Source organism: Molossus molossus, unplaced genomic scaffold (assembly GCF_014108415.1).
Source record: "Molossus molossus isolate mMolMol1 unplaced genomic scaffold, mMolMol1.p scaffold_m16_p_17, whole genome shotgun sequence".
In the NCBI taxonomy this organism is placed as follows: domain Eukaryota; kingdom Metazoa; phylum Chordata; class Mammalia; order Chiroptera; family Molossidae; genus Molossus; species Molossus molossus.
The window spans coordinates 24,129,852-24,150,946 of record NW_023425352.1 but is presented as its reverse complement, the minus strand read 5'-3'; the positions used below and the strand labels follow the sequence as shown (position 1 = coordinate 24,150,946).

Sequence of the window (21,095 nt, the reverse complement as noted above, 5' to 3'; positions counted from 1 at the left end):
AGACGCAGAGTTTAAAACACTGGTTATAAGGATGCTCAATGAAGTTGGAGGGAAAATAGGTTATCTCAGTGTGAACTTCAACAAAGAGATGGGAAACATTAAAAAGGAGATAGAGCCCTGGCCGGTTTGGCTCAGTGGTTAGAGCATCGGCCTGCGGTCCAGAGAGACCCGGGTCAGTTCCTGCTAAGGGCACGTACCTCGGTAGCAGTTTGTCCCCGGCCCTGGTTGGTCGTGTGGGTGGCAGCCACTTGATGTGTCCCTTTCACGTTGGTGTTTCTCTCTCTCTCTCTCTTCCTCTCTCTCCCTCCCACTCTATCTGAACAAAAAATGGAAAAATGTCCTCATTAAAAAAAAAAGGAGATAGAAGCATTAAAAAAAACCAGTCAGAAATGAAGGATACAATAACTGAAATGAACAATATATTATATGGAATCAACAGCAGACTATAAGAAGCAGAGGATCACATCAGTGATTTGGAAGACAAAGTAGAGAAAAACACTCAATCGGAACAGCAAAAAGAAAAAAGAATGATAAAAAATTAGAATAATTTAAGGGACCTCAGGAACAACATCAAGCATAACAACATTCGCATCACAGGGGTACCTCAAGCAGAAGAGCAAGGAAATGAAAACCTATTTGAAGAAATAATGACTGAAAACTTTCCTAACTTGGTAAAGGAAATAGACATACAAGTCCAGGAAGTGCAGAGTCCCAAACAAGAGGATCCCAAAGAGGCCCATACCAAAACAAATCATAATCAAAATGCCAAAGGTTAAAGACAAAGAGAGAATCTTAAAAGCAGCAAGAGAAGAGTAGTTAACTACCTTCAAGGAAGCTCCCATAAGATTGTCAGCTGACTTCTCAACAGAAACTTTGCAGGCCATAAGGGATTGGCATGTAATATTCACAGTAATGAAAAGCAAGAACCTACAACTAAGATACCCAGAAAGGCTATCATTTAGAATAAAAGGACAGATAAAGAGCTTCCCAGACAAGAGAAAGCTGAAGGAGTTCATTACTACCAAACCAGTATCACAAGTTATGTTAAAGGGAGTTCCTGAAGGAGGAGGAGGAGGAGGATGAAGAGATAAAAATATGAATAAGAAAATATCACAAAGAAAAAATTTCTTACTGACAAAGGCAAACACATAATAAAAGTAGTGGATCAACCAACACTAAATCTAGTACAAAGGTTAAAAGGCAAAAGTAGGATAATCATGTGTAATTACAACAGGAAATTAAGAACACACACACAAAAGAAGTAAAAAAATAATGACAAAAACAAAGATGGAGAGGGATAATAAAAATGGTAGTGATTATACAATGTGTTCAAACTTAAGCAACCATCCACTTAAAATAGACTGCTATAAACATAGCTTGGTATATATATGAAGCACATGGTAACCACAAAACAAAAATATACAAGAGATAAACAAGAAATAAAATGAAAGGAATCCAACCACAACACAACAGAGAGTCAACAACTACAAGAGAAGAGAGCAAGAGAATAAGAAAGGAATAGAGAACTACAAAAACAGTCAGAAAACAATTAATAAAATGGCAGTAACTACATACCTATCAATAATTACTTTAAATGTAAATGGATCAAATGCTCCAATCAAAAGACAAATGGATAAGAAGTGGTACATATATACAGTGGAATATTACTTGGCCATAAAAAGAATGAAGTCTTACCATTTGTGACAACATAGATGGACCTAGAGGGCACTGTGCTAGTGAAATAAGTAAGAAAGACAAATACCGTATGATTTCACTCACATGTGGACTCTAAAGAACAATATAAACAAACAAAACAGAAACAGACTCATAGATACAGAAAACACTTTGAGGGTTGCCAGATGGAAGTACAAATTGGCAGTTACAAAACACTTATGGGTTTGTAAAGTACAGCTTCGGGAATATAGTCAATAATATTGTAATAACTATACATGGTGTTGGGTGGGTACAAGACTTACTGGGGGAATCACTTTGCAAGTTATATAAATGTCTAACCATTATGTTGTACAACTGAAATTAATACAATATTGAATGTCAACTGTAACTGAAAAACAAAAATTTTAATTAAAAAAAAAAAAAAAAGTAAGCACATGAAAACTTTGTTCAACTCTGGGCACTCCCTCAGCCATAGTCAAGTCTTTGATTCTTTCTGTGAAAGGTCTTGAAAGATTGGTCTTTATGCTCGTCTGCTATGACTTCATCCCCCAACTAAATTCTTTGCAATTATTTCTGTATCATCACTACTCTAGTAATATTGACTTTTTAGTCAATCAATAACCTCAACAAATCCAACGATGTCATCTTGGATTTTTCCCATTTGAAAGTGTTAAACATTCTCTTACTTTCAATTCTGTTTTTCTCCTGACACCCTCAAATGATCTTGCCCTCTTACTGGCCTCCCTCTTCCTCCTGCCCCCAAGCAGTTGGCAGCTCCTAGGCTCAGTTCTGACTCCTGCTCTCTTCTGTAGTCATTCCTTCCCTCGGAGAAGTCATCTATTCACAGTTTCAGTGATTACATCTAAGAGGATGACTCACTGTGTGCAGGTCCACCTCTGACTTACTCCTCAGGCTCCCATCTGGTTTCTAAGATTTCAGTACTTAAGTTATTTACCCAACTGTGTTCTTCCTTGTCCCCACAACTATGTATCTTTGCTCATAGAGTTTCCCCAACCAGGAATGTTCTCCCTGTTTCTCTCTGCCTGTCTCAACCCCCATTACTTCTTTAAGCTTTAGCTCAAGTTCAAACATCTTCCTCAAGTCTTTTCCAATAACTCAGGTAAAAACTGAGCTTTCTCCCTTCTGATTGCCCATAGCATTTACTGTCTATGTTATATACTTGTATACTTTATTAATTATTCATATTTTTACATTTTGTCTCTTCAACTCACCTGTAAACATGTGTGTGTCTGGCTTGGTACAGTGCTAAGTATAATTACAAGATAATAAATACCTGTTGAACTAAATTCAGAGGAGATGTTGCATCTATGGGCCGGTCTAATGATGATGATGATGATAGCAGCTCATGTTTATTTAGCATTTACTATGTGCAAGACTTTATCACACTATTCCAAGTACTTGTTTTTCTATGAACTCATTGAAGCCTCATAATACTATCATATAGGTACATTATCTGGTTTTATTGATGATGAAACTGCAGCACAGAGAGATTAAATCATTTAAATGGGGTTACACAGATGGTAGGGCCAAAGTGGGGGGAAAGGTCTAATAGTTCCCTCTGTAGCACTTATAAAATTATATTTTAATTATTTGTTTATATGTTGTTTCTGTTTGAAATTGTGAGTTCCTGAAGGCAGGCATAAGTCTTACTCGTCTTCTCCAGTGTCTCCATGGGGACACAACTGGCACTTGGGGCAGGACAATTCTCCATATGTAGGACGGTCCTGAACACCTAAAACATTTAGTGTCCCGGTCTTTGCCTTCTAAACAAAGGTAATCCCCTGCACCCTGCCATTGTGAAACCAAAGGATACTTTCACCCACTTCCATTTGCAGGGGCTGGTCTGGGCTAGCCAAGTGTCGGAATTCCTGCCCCCCAATCCCCAAACACACACCTGGAGCCCACTACACACCAAACTAGCACCATCGCAGTCCCTGTAGCTGTGATTTAAACCAGATACCCCACCTCAGACTTCACAGCTGCCATTGCTCCATGGACGTGTGCCTAATCGATGACTGGTTCATTCTTATGTCAAGCCTAACTAAGAAATTCAAGCTGAGTCCAGTATGCTTGCTCTCCTGGGCATCTGAATTAAGCACTATCAGGCAGATAGGAAGAGAAACAGGCTGCAAGAATGCCCCAACATAGTACTGGGACGACTATGGTTATGTGCAACCTTAAGTGAAATGGAAATAGAAACTATGAGTAAACGGAAAGTATTGGTCTGTAGTAAGAGGAGACCAAAGCAGAAGTTCAGAGAAAAGCAAAAATGTCAAGAGAAAGATGGCTCATGAAAAAGAAAATGAACATGTAGTCTATGGGATACCTGGTTTCAGTCCACTTGCCTTGGAACAATGTCCTCATCCCTCCTCAGGCTCTTAAGGTAATCTTTGTCTAGAATGTAACAGTGTTTGGCACTCAATACATTTCTGTTAGATAAAAATACATGAATGGCCCTGGCCGGTTTGGCTCAGCGGTTGGAGCGTCGGACTGTAGACCAGAGGGTCCCAGGTTTGGTTCCCGCTAGGGGCACGTACCAAAAAAAACAACAACAAAAAAAACCACACGAATGGTTCATGTTTACTGTTAACAGAATAAAATTAGATAAGAGCTGCAAAAAGTGCTCTGACAACTGTAAAGCATGTAAATTAAGTTGGTACTATTACCACCACCACTACTACTAATGAAATTCCACGGTTGTTTTGCTGATTTGTCACTGCCCAGTTAATGCCTATGGGTATGCCCCCTTGTCCCTACAGTGGCAGAGACCTCATGGCATCTGCTTCCCATGGCTTATAATCAGCATATGAAATTAACCAGGATAAAAGCTAATGTCTTGGATTGGCTGGCAGGTTTTTATTCCAGTAGTTTGAATATGCACTGCAGCTACAAAGATATCATGTTCACATACTTGCAATGAGAAGAAACCTTGACAATCAGAGCCCTAAAAACTGTGAACTACCTGTGTAACACTGGCGAAAGTGCCTTCCAATTTATCCAGGTTTTCCTTATCTTGGGAAAAAAACAAAGCAGATTTTCCTGGGTTCTGCTGCTCTACTTCAGTTACTGTCCAAACTTTTAAGAAATTGCTTTTTAGCCTTGGCCGGTTTGGCTCGGCAGTTGGAGCATCGGCCCATGGACCAAAGAGTTGAGGGTTCGATTCTGTCCAGGGGCATGTACCTCGGTTACAATTTGTCCCTGGCCCTGGTTGGGGTCGTGCAGGAGGCAACCAATTGATGTGTGTCTCTCGCATTGATGTCTCTCCCCCATCTCCTCCCACTCTATTTAAAGATATTTCAAAAAATATCCTCAGGTGAGGATTTAAAAAAAAAAAAAAATTGCTTTTACATCCTCTTCACCACTTCCCTCCTAACTCCCCACACTGTACTTTGTGCCTCTATTACCTCTGTTCCTCATCCCACCTACCAACTGCAAAGGTCCTTCCTCAGTCCACATCCTCTCTGGATCCCTGCGGCCTATAACACAGTGGCCGCCCCTCCTTTGAAGCCCCTCCTCTGGTTCCCCTAACACAATACTACCTGCTCTTCCGAGCTCATTTATGCGGAATGAACCGTAGCTGCACTTCTGGCTTCAGCTATGGGATATAGTGAATCAAGAGACCCAGATTCTATTTCTCATCTAAGGATTGGCCAGTTACCTTGGGCACAAATTTCAATTTTTCTGAACTCTGGCTCTTCGTTTATAAAATAAGTGGGTTGGATTTAAGTGTTTTTCAAACATTTTTTACTGTGACCCACACTTTAAGCTATGACTGATATATACATTCACATAATACATGTATGTATGTGTATATACACATTCACACACAAAAGTATTACATGTTTACTTGTACTACATGAAAAATGCTTGAAATTTTCTATTCATCTTTATTTTATTTTTCAAAAATGCTAGTTGGCCCTGACCGGTGTGACTCAGTAGTTAGAGTGTTAGCTCATGCACTGAAGGGTCACAGATTCAACTGCTGGTCAAGGACATGAACCTGGGTTGCAGGTTTGATCCCCACACAGACTGGGGTGCACGTGGGAGGCAACCAATTGATGTGTGTCTCTCACAACAATGTTTCTCTCTCTCTCTCTCTCTCTCAAAATCAGTGATGGTGAGGATTAACAACAACAAAATGCTAGTTGTAACCCACTCAATAGACTTCAAGACCCAATCATGGGTGGCTACCCAATATTTATAAAAAACTAGCCTTGTTGATATGTAAGCTCCTTCTAGTCATAATATAAGAGGATTCTGTGAGTAGCCGTCTAACCCTGAATCGCTAGCCTTAACTCGCACCTGAATTCCGGTTTCTTATTTCTCTCTGTAAGAGTTCTTCATTTTCACATCCCTAATATCACTTAAATTAACCCAGGTAACATGGAATTTGAAGCAGCAAGCTCCCTTACCATCATAACTGTTTATGTTATCAGCAAGTGCAAAACCTTAGTGCCAACTTTTGGTCTAGTTATGGAGAGTAGTAGCCCACAGTGTATTAACCTCTATTTAGCAACTCTGGACAATATACTTTTAAAGAATAACTACATAAAGGCATTGGAAAACAATCAAAAGCAGACAGAAACTGGAGGAGACTGGAAACAAGGAAAGCAAACTAGGTAAGATCCATATTTACCTGGTTTCCTCCCCTCCCCACAGGCAATCGCCAGTCTTTTTAGCAAGTGGGGGAATAAGCAAAAACAACTGGCAAAGTTATTGGGCTGGGAAGTCAAAGGCTCAAGTCTGGGGCTCTGCAGCTAGATATTGAGAGAAATTCTGGAAAAGAGGAGGTCAAATATAGAACAGCTTCAAAGTCTGTGTAGAAATTCGCTTTAAATCCTTGACTTGTGCGGGGCAATGAGACTGTGGGGAAGCGGTGACAGCTGGAGGCCAGTGACGGCTGGAGGCCTGGCAGACATTCACACCGTCTGGGGCTAGGAACAGACAGAAATTTGAGTCCCTCCAAGTTAGGAGGTTCAATACACACTTCTAATTTTCCACCGAGACGCCAGAAGAGCAGTAAGAATCACTGCCCAGGGCCAGGGGTCACACCCTAGGACTCAGGGCAAAACCCTAACAGACCTGCCCTAACAATGTGGAAGGTGGAGAATGAACCGAACCGATAAGACAGGGGAGGAAAACAGACTCGGTTTCTAGCGTGGAGGCAGGTTGGGGTCAGCCACAAAACAGCTCTTTGTCTCTCAGATGGAGTAAGGGGAAGAGTGAGAGAGGAGGAAGGGGCAGACCAGTCCACTTGGGTAATTACAACTGCAAACACAGGGTCCAGGGGCAGATGCCCAGTGGGGGCTCCATGAGGGTCTTGGAAGGGGGTCATGCAGGGACAGTCAGGTGGGGCGACTTGTAAGTGGAAAGGAAGGTGGGTCATAAAAGACAAAGAAATCATAATTTATGAGTACCTGCTATGTTCCAGACATATGATTAAGTGCTTTATTCTGATGATCTCATTTACTAATAAGGAATCCAACGCTCAAAGAGGTTCAGTAGTTCATCTAAAGTTAAACGATTAGTAAACGGTGGAGCTGAGATCTGAACACCAGGTAGACAGCGACTCCAGCACTAGCGTCCTCTCCCTAATTACGTGTGGTGACTAGGAGGCTCGGGAAGGGCGTGGCGCGGGTGTGGTAGACAGCTAGCGGAGAATGATAGCCAAAGTTTCTGCTAAAATACAAGACTCTGTTACAGGCGAAGGAAGCTAGAGAAGGTGTAAAAAGGGGTGTCAATTGAGCTAAATGTGAACATACTATCAAAAGTTAAGCCCTCAATATAAAGAGAGAAAGTTGTAAAAATAGAAATGATACAGGTGGCACCGAGCTGGTTTCAGAGAACATAGGCCACTTTGCGACACTCCAGAGAGCAGGGCTTGACTCCTGCTAAGTCGAACAGAATAAACACACTTTGACTACAGTTAGGAGGGTTTAATACAATAAGGAACTAAAGACTGGAAACAAAGTTCATCTAAGAAACAGCTGTGGGGGAAGGGAATAGGAACAATACGAAAACCAACATCAGGAATCACAGAATCAGACCTATTTTTGAGCTGGAAGTAATTCAATCCCTATCGTTTCAGAGCAAAAATGCACCTAGGAAAAAATGGCTAGCTGCTAAATACCCGGCCTCCCAACTAAAGACAGGTTTGGTTTCACTTTTATCTGTATAAATGAAGATAGAGAGCCTGCTTTGTCCATAATGGAGCCCTGGAAATTCAAGTGAAGTCAAGCCTGTGTTGGAAGACCTTGGGATAAACCACTGGAAGTTCCAGGATCATACCAGGGACTTCACTTTTCTGTCTCTGATGGCCCCCACCACCAGTGTAACCAATAAGCCTACTCTGCAGGAGACCTAGACGAGAAACTTTCCACTTAGGAGGAAGGTGTGAGATGGTTTTTTCAGATGGTTCACATTTTCCGACTCTAATCCTTATTCCCTGGGCATAACCTGGACTACCCCAAATTGGCCAGAACCAGAAAGTCTGCTTGGAATATGGGTAACATACATAATAAAAGTAAAGGTTTAGCAGGGAGTCCAGTAATTATAAAACCAACAACAGCAAAAATAGGTAAATACATTCATACATACATACATGTATAATATAAACATAGTTCATTTCACAGAACTGAAAGAAAATAAACTGGCAAGAAAGAACTTCTATGTAATAAAAGACTCTTAATGTCCCCATTTAACAGATAACTTGGTTAAGTTTCAATGAGATGAAAGAATTTGAATATCTAACCTGTACAAAGCCCCAAGGAGAATATACACAATCTTCTGAATTCCACAAGAGCTTTAGGGCTCATCATTCACTTAAGATTCCTGAGTGTCAAGGAATTAACACTCTGTGAAACAAGGTGTCTTCTTTTCCACTGATGTCAAAAGAATTGCAGGCATTCAGAGAAAGAACATGCCAGAAAAGTACATTTGCTTGGTGCCTGTTAATGAATTGGCTATCCCCATGAGACAAAGCTCGTAAAGTAAGAATGGAAAGATACTTGGGATTAGAGATGTCTGACAAAACCAAGAAAGGTAGAGGAAAGTGCCCATGAGAACATGGTCTGATTTTGAAAGCCATGTTACATATTTCTAGCACTACATATGTTCTTGCATTATAAAGTACCTCCCAAAGGAATTCAATCTCTAAGGCAGTTCCCACTCAAGATACACTTTTTAAAAATATTGATTTGAGAGAGAGAGAGAGAGGAAGGTGAGGAAGAGAAACATCAATTTGTTCCACTTATTTATGCATTCATTGGTTGACTCACCTATGTGCCTTGACCGGGGACTGAACCCACAACCTTGGCACAGCGGGACAACGCTCTAACCAACTGAGCTACCCAGCCAGGGCCTCAAGATACACTTAATAAGAACTCTGGGAGCCCAGGTTCGTTAAGTACACAAGTGTTCCTGGTACCTGGTAAAACCACCCCTTTTTATCTATTTTCATGCTTTATACTTCTAAGACAGCTAATAACTGAGTTCTTACCTTGGGTTCTTTTCCTATTTTGCACAAATTCTGAGCGTCTCAGCGTGCTGGGTGCTGTGCGACGAAAGCAACTATTCCTTTTCCAGGTCTCTGGGTCATGTAATGTTCTCTCTTCCTCTGAATGCCAGGTATTACTCTCTAACGAGGAGCCCTGAGGAATGCCGCACCGAAGTTCTCCTCGGGCTCCGTCAGTCGGCTGATTCCACAGCACGTTCGGGGTGATCCCTCCGCTCCCAAGTGCCATCATTCCCGGTCTGTCGATGCCATTATACTGCAAATTCTTCATGTGATGGAGAGAATCTGTTCCTCTGTAATTCTGAAGGTCATACTCACCATTTTCAAATAAAGTATCAAAGACCTTATTTTCTGTCTCAAAATTACTCTGATCCATGGCATGAGTCTTTGCTTTGGGATAGATTTTATCATTTTGATAAACATTCCTGTCCCCTTCATAGTATTTGACAAATTCCTTACCTTTATTGACACCATTCAAATTCACAGACTGACCATTAGTATAATTCCCAGGAACATGATATAAATCGTTGAGGTCACTGTAACAAATATTAGGTTCTTTACAATCCTCAAGATTATAATTAAAATTCCTGTGGTCCTTATACCAGTTTTGAGGTTGACCACAATTCCCCAAAGAGTCACCCAAACCCCTGTAGCCAGTCCATTGCTCAGTTTCTTTACAGTCCTTGGGATTATAATTCTGATTCGTACACTCTATGTAGCCATTTGTCTCCCCAAATCCTCCAGCTTTCCAGGTTATGTCTGGGCTTCCTCTAAACCGACTGCCCTTAGTTCCAGGGCTCGGGTTCCCAGGACCTGCATTTCCTGAATGCCTAAAGCCATCGGAGTCTCGCGTTCCACTTGCGTAGTACAGACAGTCCTTTCTACTTTCCTGTGCTTCCTCGTAGTCCATACAGCTTGGTTCACTCTGCTCAAAATCCCAGTATCCACAATGCCTCTTTCGGTAGGGCCGATTCCGCCTGGTGGCCTGGCACCTGGAATCCAAGCCATCTTCCCTGTGAAGTCCATCCGGCCCTGTCAGCTCTCTTCTCTGTAGACTCCTGCAATCTTCGTACTCCCAGCTGGAGCCCCAGTGCCCGTTCTCAGCTTCTCTTCCTTTTCTGATCTCCTGGGTTTCACACATATTCAGTGTGCTTAAAGACACAAGTTTGCCTTCTCTCTTCCATGGGCCTGGGTTGGGCAATGTGGACAGGTACAGTTTAGCCTAGGGCCGTATCTGTCCTTAAAATGTCTCCCAAAGCTCTGGAGTCACTCTTCTTGCTGCTCCAGTTGGAGCGCGGAGACATGTGGAGTTATTTCAACCTCAGGATCCAATCAGTGAGCAGCTATATCTTTCCCCACAGAGACTAGAAGATAATTAGTAACTAGTGTTCATGTGATTGGAGTTGGCAGCCTTGCTTGGTGTTTCCCTCAATCTGGTCAAACTGGCTTGGCTGCTTTATGAACTGAAGGTAGAAACATTCTCCTGCTCTAAAGGTTTTGCAGAAAAGGCAGTGGGAAAGAGAAACAGCCCCCTTTAAAAGCTCGAGGCAACGTATGTATCAGTCTCATCTGTCTCTTTAATCCTTTAGTAATCAAGCAGGGGTATGAATAAATGCTTTCATGTGCAGCTCAAACTGGACCTTCAATCCCTGTCCTCCCAGTTCAGCTTTCTAATCCTCAGACGTCTGAAACTCTGGGACCCCTTCCCTTTAGCTAGAGGCAGGATTCTTCCTGCTTTGAGAGCTCTGTTTTTTGGGGTTCAAGTTACCAGTTAGTTTATACTCAAATCACAAACTGCTAAAGCTCCCGCCTGTAGACACGCTGGATATCCCACTGAAGGAAGGAAAGGTACTCCCCTTTACGCTGATCTGCTGCTATGAGCCATTTTATAGTGTAAAAGTCTTTGCCAGAAGAATATAGTCATCTATGCTCACACTTTCCTTGATACTCATCGTGCCAGAGAGGCATCAAAAGTATTCATTTCCTAAATCTCTTTCCAACCAATTCATATAGCATATTTACGACCCAGATAGAGAGTGAGGCTAGACATCAGAAAGTGGGCTATAAAAATACCTATTTGAAGGTACCCAACATTAGAGAGATACCTATTTGTGAGGCACTGCGGAGGAGGAGAAGATGACCTAGTTAGTCCTTGCCTCTTACAATGCAGAAGCAACACGCTATAAAGTAACACTGAGTATGATTAGTGCTATAATAAACACCGAAGGCAAAGGCAACAAAGCAAAGTCCCTGATGGGGCAACTGGAGGGTTCATGGAAGTGGTGGCCTTTGAACAGTGGCCTTTGATCACAAGCAGGATTTCCACAGACTTTCTACATATGGAGAACTAGGAAATGGGACCAGTTTGAAGGACATAATATGTGGGAAAAGTCATAGGAGATAAGAATGTAGGGGTAGGTTAAGGTAGACCTCAAGGGACCCGAATGCCATTTATTTCATTCAGTGGATAATGAAGAGTCATTGAAGGTTTCTGAGTAGGAGAGTAACATGGTAAGAAACAGTCTTTAATAAGATTACTCCTTTAGCTATCTGATCATCATGCTCAGGAATGATTCCTTGAAGTTTTATCTAATCCCTATCTGTAAAATAATATAAAGAGCACAGAGGAGACAAGGGTTATATGCTTTGTCCATAATTATATGTTTACTCCTGGGTAAACCATTCATTCTCTCTGAGACTCAATCACCCATCTATAAAACAAGCAGTGGCTTCAATGACATCCCTCACTCCTTCAGGTTTAAAATCCCATGGTCCATGTTCCTCACAACTTCCTTTTACTTTCCTCAAATACCTAACGTGATAGGTATCCAGACACACCTTTTGGATTCTCTGCTAACAGTTAGTAATGAACCTGTAGACTGTCAGATCTGATTTTCATTCAAAGTTTTTGTTCATTTGTTCTGTGTCCTGACACCTTTCAAACCAACAGCTTCCATGCTGTGAGTGCGTTTTACATGCTAAGATCAGTGTTGGGGCTTGGAAGTTGACATAAATTTTCTTTTGTCTTCACTACCCTGCAAGAAGGGTCTTGTATTATCTTTATTTTACCTCAGATAAAGAATCTTGGAGAGCCCTGGCCAGTTTGGCTCAGCGGTTAGAGCGTCGGCCTGCGGTCCGGAGAGACCCGGGTTCGGTTCCCGCTAAGGGCACGTACTTCGGTTGCAGTTTGTCCCCGGCCCTGGTTGGGTCGTGCGGGTGGCAGCCACTCGATGTGTCCCTTCACGTCGATGTTTCTCTCTCTCTCTCCCTTCCTCTCTCTCCCTCCCACTCTATCTGTACAAAAAATGGAAAAAATATCCTCGGGTGAGGATAAAAAAAAAAAAAGAAATCTTGGAGAGTTTGAGTAACCTGCCAAAATCACACAAGCTAATACAAGGTAGGGCCACAATTTGAACTCAAATCTGTTTGACTTCACAGTCCTAGACTATCACAAAATCTAATAAAATCTTAATTTCCCTCAAGCCAAGTAAATAAACTCTACATGGTCTAATTCAGAGGTGAACCATTATTATTGAGGCAAGCTCGCCACGCCCCTGCCCCTCTTTATTCCTCTTCACCCAACCGTAAGGAGCACCCAGACCCGCACAGTCACACAGAGACTGCCCAACTGGCTGACTCAGTCGTCCACAACCTACTGCCTAAACCCAATAAAGATTTCGATTTGGTTCAGCAAACCGAACGAATGGCAATATCATTTGGGAGGACAGCTTTCATTAGTTATACAGAGTGACAGTGTAAGTTCAATGTCTGCTAATAAACAATTTGTTAGCTACATTTAACTTCTCTGGCTGTTAGTTTTCTTAGTGTGAAATGAGGAAGCTAATGGTTTCTCTGCCATTTTAAATATAAAATTCTATGGTCTTACTTATTTCTGAGTAAAGATTACAAGAATAATATTTTCCTGTTATGAAAAAAATTTCCTTTTAGCAATTCAGTATCTTTGATAAAGCTAGCAAAAGAAACACACCTAGTAAATCAACAATGAGAAGAGATTAAAAGAGAGAATAAATTATAGATAAGGAAGGATGCTAGTTATAAAATGACCCAGTAGAAGAAATTACATGAAGCTAAAAGAAATGATGGTTGGATAAGTGGAGAGTGAATAGCTGGTTACAACATGGGATTCCCCCTCCCATCCCTTTATCCTTTTCTATCCCTTTGCTGCCTTTAGGGCATTAAAGACAGAACTTGCATAAAGATGTAAACTGCCTCAGCTTTACTTCCACATGACTATAACCCAGAATTAATCAAAAGCTGTAAATGGGTTGCTTATTTTCATGTGATAAATCTTTGTGCAGCCCTGGTCGGTTTGGCTTCGTGGTTAGAGCGTCTGCCCGCAGACCAAAGGGTCTCAGGTTCCATTCTGGTCAAGGGCACTACCTGTGTTGCAGGTCTGATCTCTGGCCCTGTTCAGGGTCATGGGTCATGCAGGAAGCAACCAATTAATGTATCTCTCTCACAGTAATGTTTTTCTCTCCCTCCCTTCCTCCCTCTCTCCTTCCCACTCTCTCTAAAAATCAATGGAAAAATATCTTCAAGTGAGGATTAACCAAAAAAAAAAAAAAAAAACATCTGGGTGCAAAGAAATTTGGCCTGAAAGAAAGAAGAAAATAACATTTCTACTTTGGCCTGAAAGAAAGAAGAAAATAACATTTCTACTTTTCTCAATCCCAGAATTACTGGTGAAATTCAACCTTGTAGACCTTCAGCTCTCCCTTTCACTTGCCAAAACAGTAACACCCCTCGTCCTCTTTTCAAAAGTCCCAAATCAGCATTCCACCCTTGATGTTTGCAGTCTGTTCCTGGAGGGTAGGTGTTCGGTGATAATGATCTGTGAGACTCCCAGAGGGGACAGAAGCCCTGCTGTAAATGATGCTAGAAGTGAAGATGGGGCGGCAGGATCTGGAGGGAGAGAAACAGGGAGAAGGGGGAGGAAAGGTTGAGGAAGAAAAGGGAGCAGACAGTAAAACCGGTAAGGACAGGTGATTTCCTAATTTCTTGTTAATGTCTCTGTAGCTGCCTGGGGGCTTGGAGCTGGTCACCCCAGGATGTGTTTCTGTGGTGTGCAGATTGTTCTGCACTAAGGCACCTTAAATTGAGGGCTCAGGAAAAACATCTGCTTCTCCCTTGGCTACCCTGGGAGGGGAGGCTTGCCCATAATGAGAGATTATCAGAGATTATCTCTTTGGCTTGTCTGTAGAGGACAAACTTCTATTCACAAACAACTGTTCTTACCCATTCTTCAATGACCCTTGGAAGCCCCTTAGGCATCTTAACCTCATCCCTAGCTCAGAATGTCTTATGGTACCATGTTATTTTTCTGTCTCTCATGCAAATGGGGTCTCCGACTCTCTCACGAATATGAGGCTTCCATACATACAGGGTGAAGCAAACGTAGGTTTACAGTTGTTCATATGGAAAATAATGCAATAATTAATAAATAATAGTACAAGAATAAACCTTGTGTTTCGTGTACTCACAACTGTAAACCTACTTTTGCTCTACCCTGTATGTATGCACTAAATTTGGTTATTTTCTCTTGCTTATCTGTCTTGTGTCTATTTAATCATTAGCACAGATGAGAGAACCTTGAGGGTAGAAGACAATTTCTCCTCCTCGACCTGTCCGTGACCTTCCTCCAATCTGATGACCAATCCATCCTCCTCACTTTCTAAGACTCTGGTCCAATGACACGCTGTGATTCCTAGAGTTCTTGCTATTTCCCAGAGAACTGCAAACATCTCTCATCTTACCCGGGCGACTGTCAGTCACGGGCCACATGAAGACCAGGATGTGTTCTGAGAAACACGTCTTTGGGCGATTTTGTCCTTGTGCGGACATCATGAAGTGCATTTACACAAACCTAGATGGTATAGCCACCACTGATATTGTACGTGCTATACTTTTATATGTGACTGGCAGCCCACTAGGCTTGTTTACACCAGCATCTCCACAAACCTGAGAGGATTAGCAGCGAAGCCCTGACAGGGGGCTATTCTTTCTGTAATGCAAGTGCCTGAGTTAAGCTTTGATTACTCAGGCATCCACTTCAAAGAGGCATCCTTTATCTGGAATAAACACAGAGCCAGCCACAGACTAGATAAAGACCCAGCCCACCGGCCTCACTGAGATTCCTTTGTTTTAGAGATCTTGGGTGATTTGATAACTGACACTTGTTTTGGTCTCTCTTCTTGCACTTTAAATTCCCACCCTTATGTTTTAAATTTACCAATAATAAAGATTGAGCCTGCAGAGAGCCCTAAGGCCCCCACCTTGGACCCCAGTAAAAGCAGAACCCTAGGCCAACTCTCTCCACCCCTCCACCTCTCTATGTACTCACTGGTGTGCCTTGTACCCTCCAGGGCCTGTGAGTAATAAACTCTTTTTTCTTCAAAGTTTCTAATGGTTATTGCTGAAGGGCATCTTGTATCATAATGAAAGAACCACAGGGTTGGTCAGTAACACTAGTTTAGAGAGGGGAGATGTCTGTGGGAAGCTCACTGGGGCCTCAGTACCTGCCCCCAGGCATTTCTAAACCCACAGTATTACTATGGATAGACTGAGACCAGCAGGGAGCAATAATGCTTGGCACTATGACATTACCATGGATACCACTTCACTAGGCAATAGGAATTTTTCAGCTCCATTATAATCTTACGGGACCACCACCATCATATATGTGGTCCGTCATTTCCCCAAACATAGTTTATGTGGTATATTAACTGCCTTATACTTGTTCATCTCCTTTTATTATACTGAAAACTTCTTGAAGGCAAGGACCATGTCTAACTTATCTTCCAATCTCCAACACAGCTCTGTACGTGGGGTACACAGAGGGTTCTTACATGTTCAAGGAGTTGATGCTTGTAGCATTTGCTGGGCACATGCTAGATACGCGGCAGAGGGCAGTACAGCCGAGAGGTTAAGAGCACGGGCTTTGCTAGACCTGGGTTTGAACCCTGACTTTGCCACTTACAAACTGTATAATCTTGGGGAAGATACTTAAATTCTCTGTTTCTTCATCTTTTCATTATCAAATCTCCCATCCTACTGTCCATACTGTCTGCCTTACTCCTGTTAAAATGGAGGGACTCCTATAAGGCACTTTTGTCCCTTCATCATCACTTTACTGAAACTGCTTTTGACAAGGTCACGGAATACAATGGTCATTTAGATGACCACTGAGGTCACTGAGGGTAGAGCGAGACAGTGGGCCTGGGCTTCTGCTGTTACTGGGGTCGAAGGTGGGGGCTAAAGGTTCTGCAGGCTCACTCTTTATTGGTGAATTTAAACATAAGAGTGGAAATATATAAAAGGGACTTCCGGTCAAGATGTTGGTGTAGGTAAAAGTGGTCTCACCTCCTCCCACAACCACATCAAAATTACAACTGAACTACAGAACAACCATCAGTCAGAACTGGCTGACATCGAGCTGAATGGAAGTCCTACAACTACAAAATTAAAGAAGCCAGATGTAGACTGGTAGGAGGGGTGGAACGCGAACGGCCTGGTCCCACACCCACGTGTGGTGGATAAAAATCAGGAGGGATGCCCTAGTTGGTTTGGCTCAGCAGTTGGAGCCTCAGCCTGAGGACCAGAGAGTCCCAGTTTCGGTTCCCACTAGGCCCTAGTGGCTAGGGGCACGTACCAAAAAAAAACAACAACAATCAGGGGGGATACCTCACTGTGAAGATCCTCCCTGAGGAACAAGGGGTCCCTGTCCCACACCAGGCGCCCAGCTCTGGGTTCCAGTGTTCCAGTGCCAGGAAGAGAAGTCCCCATCACTTCTGGCTGTAAAACCAATGGGAACTGAGGCTCAGGGAGGCTGAGGCTTCTGGAGGCCCAGGCAGCTCCTCTTTCAGGGCCCGTGCACGGACTTACTTGGACTCGCTCCTTCTGGGCTCCAGTGTTAGGGAAGCAGCTTGAAAGGCACCAGAGACATATTGGGAAGAAATAAATTGTTCAGCATCGGGGCAAGGGCTGGAGGGGCAGCTTTCTCCAGGACAGACTTGCTGTGGGAGGCCTTTGTTCCTTTGGTGAGCCCTTTCCTGGGGCAGCAGATAGCCGCCACATCTGGGACTCCAGCAACCTGGCTCACACTGTTTGCCCCGCCCTGGTGATTCTCTGAGGCCCTGCCCTACCCAACCTTTGGGCTCACCCAAGCTGTTTCCACTGACTTTATCATAGGATTGGCCTGTCTTGGATCCTGCTTTAGATTTTCCTAAAATCTCTCAAACAAGCAGCATCTGGTCTCAGTGAGCCCTATACCTCTCGTTAAGTGGTCCCAGGCCTGGCACTAGAAGCGGCCAGCCTTGGTTCACAACTTGGCTTGTCTTGGACACCTCCAAGCCCAGGACAAGAAGCAGCCATTGGCAGATCACTTTGTAGCTTATGCCTGATGGCCCCGGGCAGAACACAGGCAGAGGGTGACCTTGCCCCAGAACCAGCACACCCAGTAGACAGCTTCAGACCACATCAAAGCACCACCACCCAACCACCTCCACAAGTGACACACTCAAGGAGTGGACTCGGTGGGCACCAGAGCCCTGATGAAGTAAGTCTTGCTCTGTGTGGTGGGCCCCTACACAGCTGATCCTCCAAGGGAGTCAGAAGCCAGTGGTCAGTGGGCACAGCCAGTCCTTGCTGCTGATCAGCCTGAGTAAATCCCTCCCACTGATGTGCCAATAGCAATCAAGACCTAATTACAACAGAAGGGTGTACAGTCCACACTAGGAGTACACCTCAAGGGCCCAGCTGGGGTGATCAGGGAGGCTATGCCAATGGACCCTACAGGACACCTAGAACAACAGGCCACCTTATGAAGCCTAGGAGACATAGCAACTCTACCTAATACATAGAAACAAACAGGGAAGGAGCTAAAATGAGGAGACAAAGAAACATGTCCCAAGTGAAAGAACAGAACAAGATTCCAGGAAAAGAACTCAACAAAATGAAGATAAGCAATCAATCGATGCAGAGTTCAGAGTTCAAAATATTGGTTATAAGGATGCTCAAGGAACTTAGTGAGACCTTCAAGGAACTTAAGGAGAACTCCAAGGAACTTAGTGAAAACATCAACAACATAAAAAAAAAAAAAAAAAAAAAAACCAGTCAGAAATGAAGGATACACTAACTGAAATTAAGAATAATTTACAGGGAATCAATAGTAGAGTAGATGAAGCCAAGAAGCAAACCATCAAATTGGAATATAAGGAAGCAAAAAACACCCTACCAGAACAGCAAAAAGAAAAAAGAATCCAAAAAAATGAGGACCGTGTAAGAAGCCTCTGGAACAACTTCAAGTGTGCCAACATTTGCATCATGGGGGTGCCAGAAGAGAGAGACCAAGAAATTGAAAACCTATTTGAAACAATAATGACAGAAAACTTGCCTAACTTGGTGAAGGAAACAGTCATACAAGTCCAGGAAGCACAGAGAGTCCCAAACAAGATGAACCCACAGAGGTCCACACCAAGACACATCATCATCAAAATGCCAAAGGTTGCCCTGGCCAGTTTGGCTCAGCGGTTAGAGCGTCGGCCTGCGGTCCGGAGAGACCCGGGTTCGGTTCCCGCTAAGGGCACGTACTTCGGTTGCAGTTTGTCCCCGGCCCTGGTTGGTCGTGCGAGTGGCAGCCACTCGATGTGTCCCTTCACGTCGATGTTTCTCTCTCTCTCTCTCTCCCACTCTATCTGTACAAAAAATGGAAAAATATCCTCAGGTGAGGATAAAAAAAAAAAAAAAAAAATGCCAAAGGTTAAAGACAAAGAGAGAATTTTAAAAGCAGCAAGAAAAAAGCAGTTAGTTACCTACAAAGGAGGTCCCACAAAACTGTCAGCTGATTTCTCAAAAGAAACTTTGCAGGCCAGAAGGAGTGGCAAGAGATATTCAAAGTTGTGAAAAGCAACGACCTACAACCAAGATTACTCTATCCTGCAAAGCTATCATTTAGAATCGATGGACATTATAAAGAGTTTCCCAGACAAGAAAAAGCTAAAGGAGTTCATCACCACCAAACCAGTATTATATGAAATGTTGAAGGGTCTTCTTCAAGGAGAACAACAAAAATATGAACAATAAAATGTCAAGGGGTTGGGGGGATGGTTGAAGAAAATGAAGGAATTAAGATGTACAAATTGGTTGTTAGACTGATGAACCTCAAAGGGAAGTGGGGAGGGAGAGCAGGAAGAGATAAACCAAAGAACTTCTATGCATATATGCATAACCAATGGACACTGACAATAGTGTGGGGAAGGCTGGGAGGTAGGATTGAGGAGGAGGGGGTCAATGTGGGGAGAAAGGAGGGACATCTGTAATACATTCAATAATAAAGATTAGTTTTAAAAAAATAAACAGAAGAGTGGGAATTTAAAGTGCAGGAAGAGCACTGTGCAAATATTTCTCGTCAAGATTTCATGTGTCTTGGCCTCTTGGTAGCTTTTTGACACCATCACTTTCTCTTTTGTGAAATTCTTCCTTCCTTTGACTGGCAACTTCTTCTCTTTTGCTAGTTTATCTCCCTTGTCTTCACACTCCTAAACACTGGTGTGTCCCAGGGCTGCTCCTATATACCCAATTACCTAGCACACTCTAGAGATCCAAGAAATATTGATATGACTGGGATGAGCTTTCCACCGATTCAGTGCAGCTGCTTCTCAGCCAAAGGATTAATTAGAAGTTGTAAAGAAGACCCGTCCTTATGGCTACATCACTCATACATGTTAATGCTGCTACAGCCTCTGGTTGTGTAGAAAGAGGGTCTAGAAATGAGGAAGAAGACACCTAAGGTGTGTGCCCCGCCCTGGTCAGTTTGGCTCAGCGGTTGAGCGTCGGCCTGTGGACCAGAGAGTCCTGGGTTCGGTTCCTGCTAGGGGAATGTACCACAAAAAATAAATAAATAAATAAATAAAGGTGAGTGCCCCAATTGAGGAAGAGACCAAGCACTAATAAAAGAGATGGGTAACTAGGAGAAGGAAGGCAAAAACACAGAGAAAAGAATCTGGAAATGTTGTAAAAGGAAATAAAGAATGGAATACAGGAAAATAAATGTGTTTGGGGTGGGAAGAGATAAACCAAAGAACTTATATGCATATATGCACAACCAATCTACACAGACACTAGGCTGGGAAAGGCAGGAGGGGGGTGGGAGTGGGAAGGAGGGGGTCAATGGGGAAAAAAGGGGGACATCTGTAATACTTTCAACAATAAAAAATTTTTAAAAAGAGGTGTTTGGGGGAAATCTGACATACTCTTCAAGAGTATAAATGTTCTACCAATTAAAAAATGGGCAGAGGAACTAAATAGACACCTCTCCAAACAGGACATACAAATGGCTAAGAGACATATGAAGAAATGCTCAACATCACTAATCATCAGAGAGATACAAATTAAAACAACTATGAGGTATCACCTCACACCTGTCAGAACGGCCGCCATCAACAAATCATTAAACAAGTGTTGGCGAGGGTGTGGAGAAAAGGAGTCTCTAGTGCACTGCTGGTGGAAATGCAAACTGGTGCAGCCACTGTAGAAAACAATATGATACTACCTCACAAAATTAAAAATTGAACTTCCATTTGACCCAGTGATTCCATTTCTAGGAATATACCCTAAGAAGCCTGAAACACCAATCAGGAAGAATATATGTACCCCCATGTTTGTAGCAGCACTATTTACAATAGCTAAGATCTGGAAACAGCTCAAGTGTCCATCAGTAGACGAATGGATAAAAAAGCAGTGGTATATATACACAATGGAGTACTATGCAGCTGTAAGAAAGAAAGATGTCTTATCCTTTGAGACGACATGGAGGGGCCTGGGAAGTATTACTCTAAGTGAAACAAGCCAAGCAGAAAAAGATAAATAC

The 21,095-nt window shown here is 42.8% G+C and overlaps 1 protein-coding gene across 2 annotated transcripts in view; it reads right to left on the bottom strand.

The window, feature by feature from the left end:
- The window catches only part of LOC118632527 (dynamin binding protein), an 88,176-nt gene that overhangs the window by 39,677 nt on the left and 27,404 nt on the right, over window positions 1–21,095 (bottom strand). The window contains exon 1 of one of the 2 annotated variants that reach the window (XM_036265716.1): window positions 9,194–10,360. The exons of the other annotated variant lie outside the window; for it this stretch is intronic. Coding sequence (XP_036121609.1) covers window positions 9,194–10,349 — 1,156 coding nt within the window. The 5' untranslated portion in view covers window positions 10,350–10,360. Of the gene's footprint in view, window positions 1–9,193; window positions 10,361–21,095 lie in introns of those variants that run through there. 2 annotated transcript variants of the gene reach the window in all.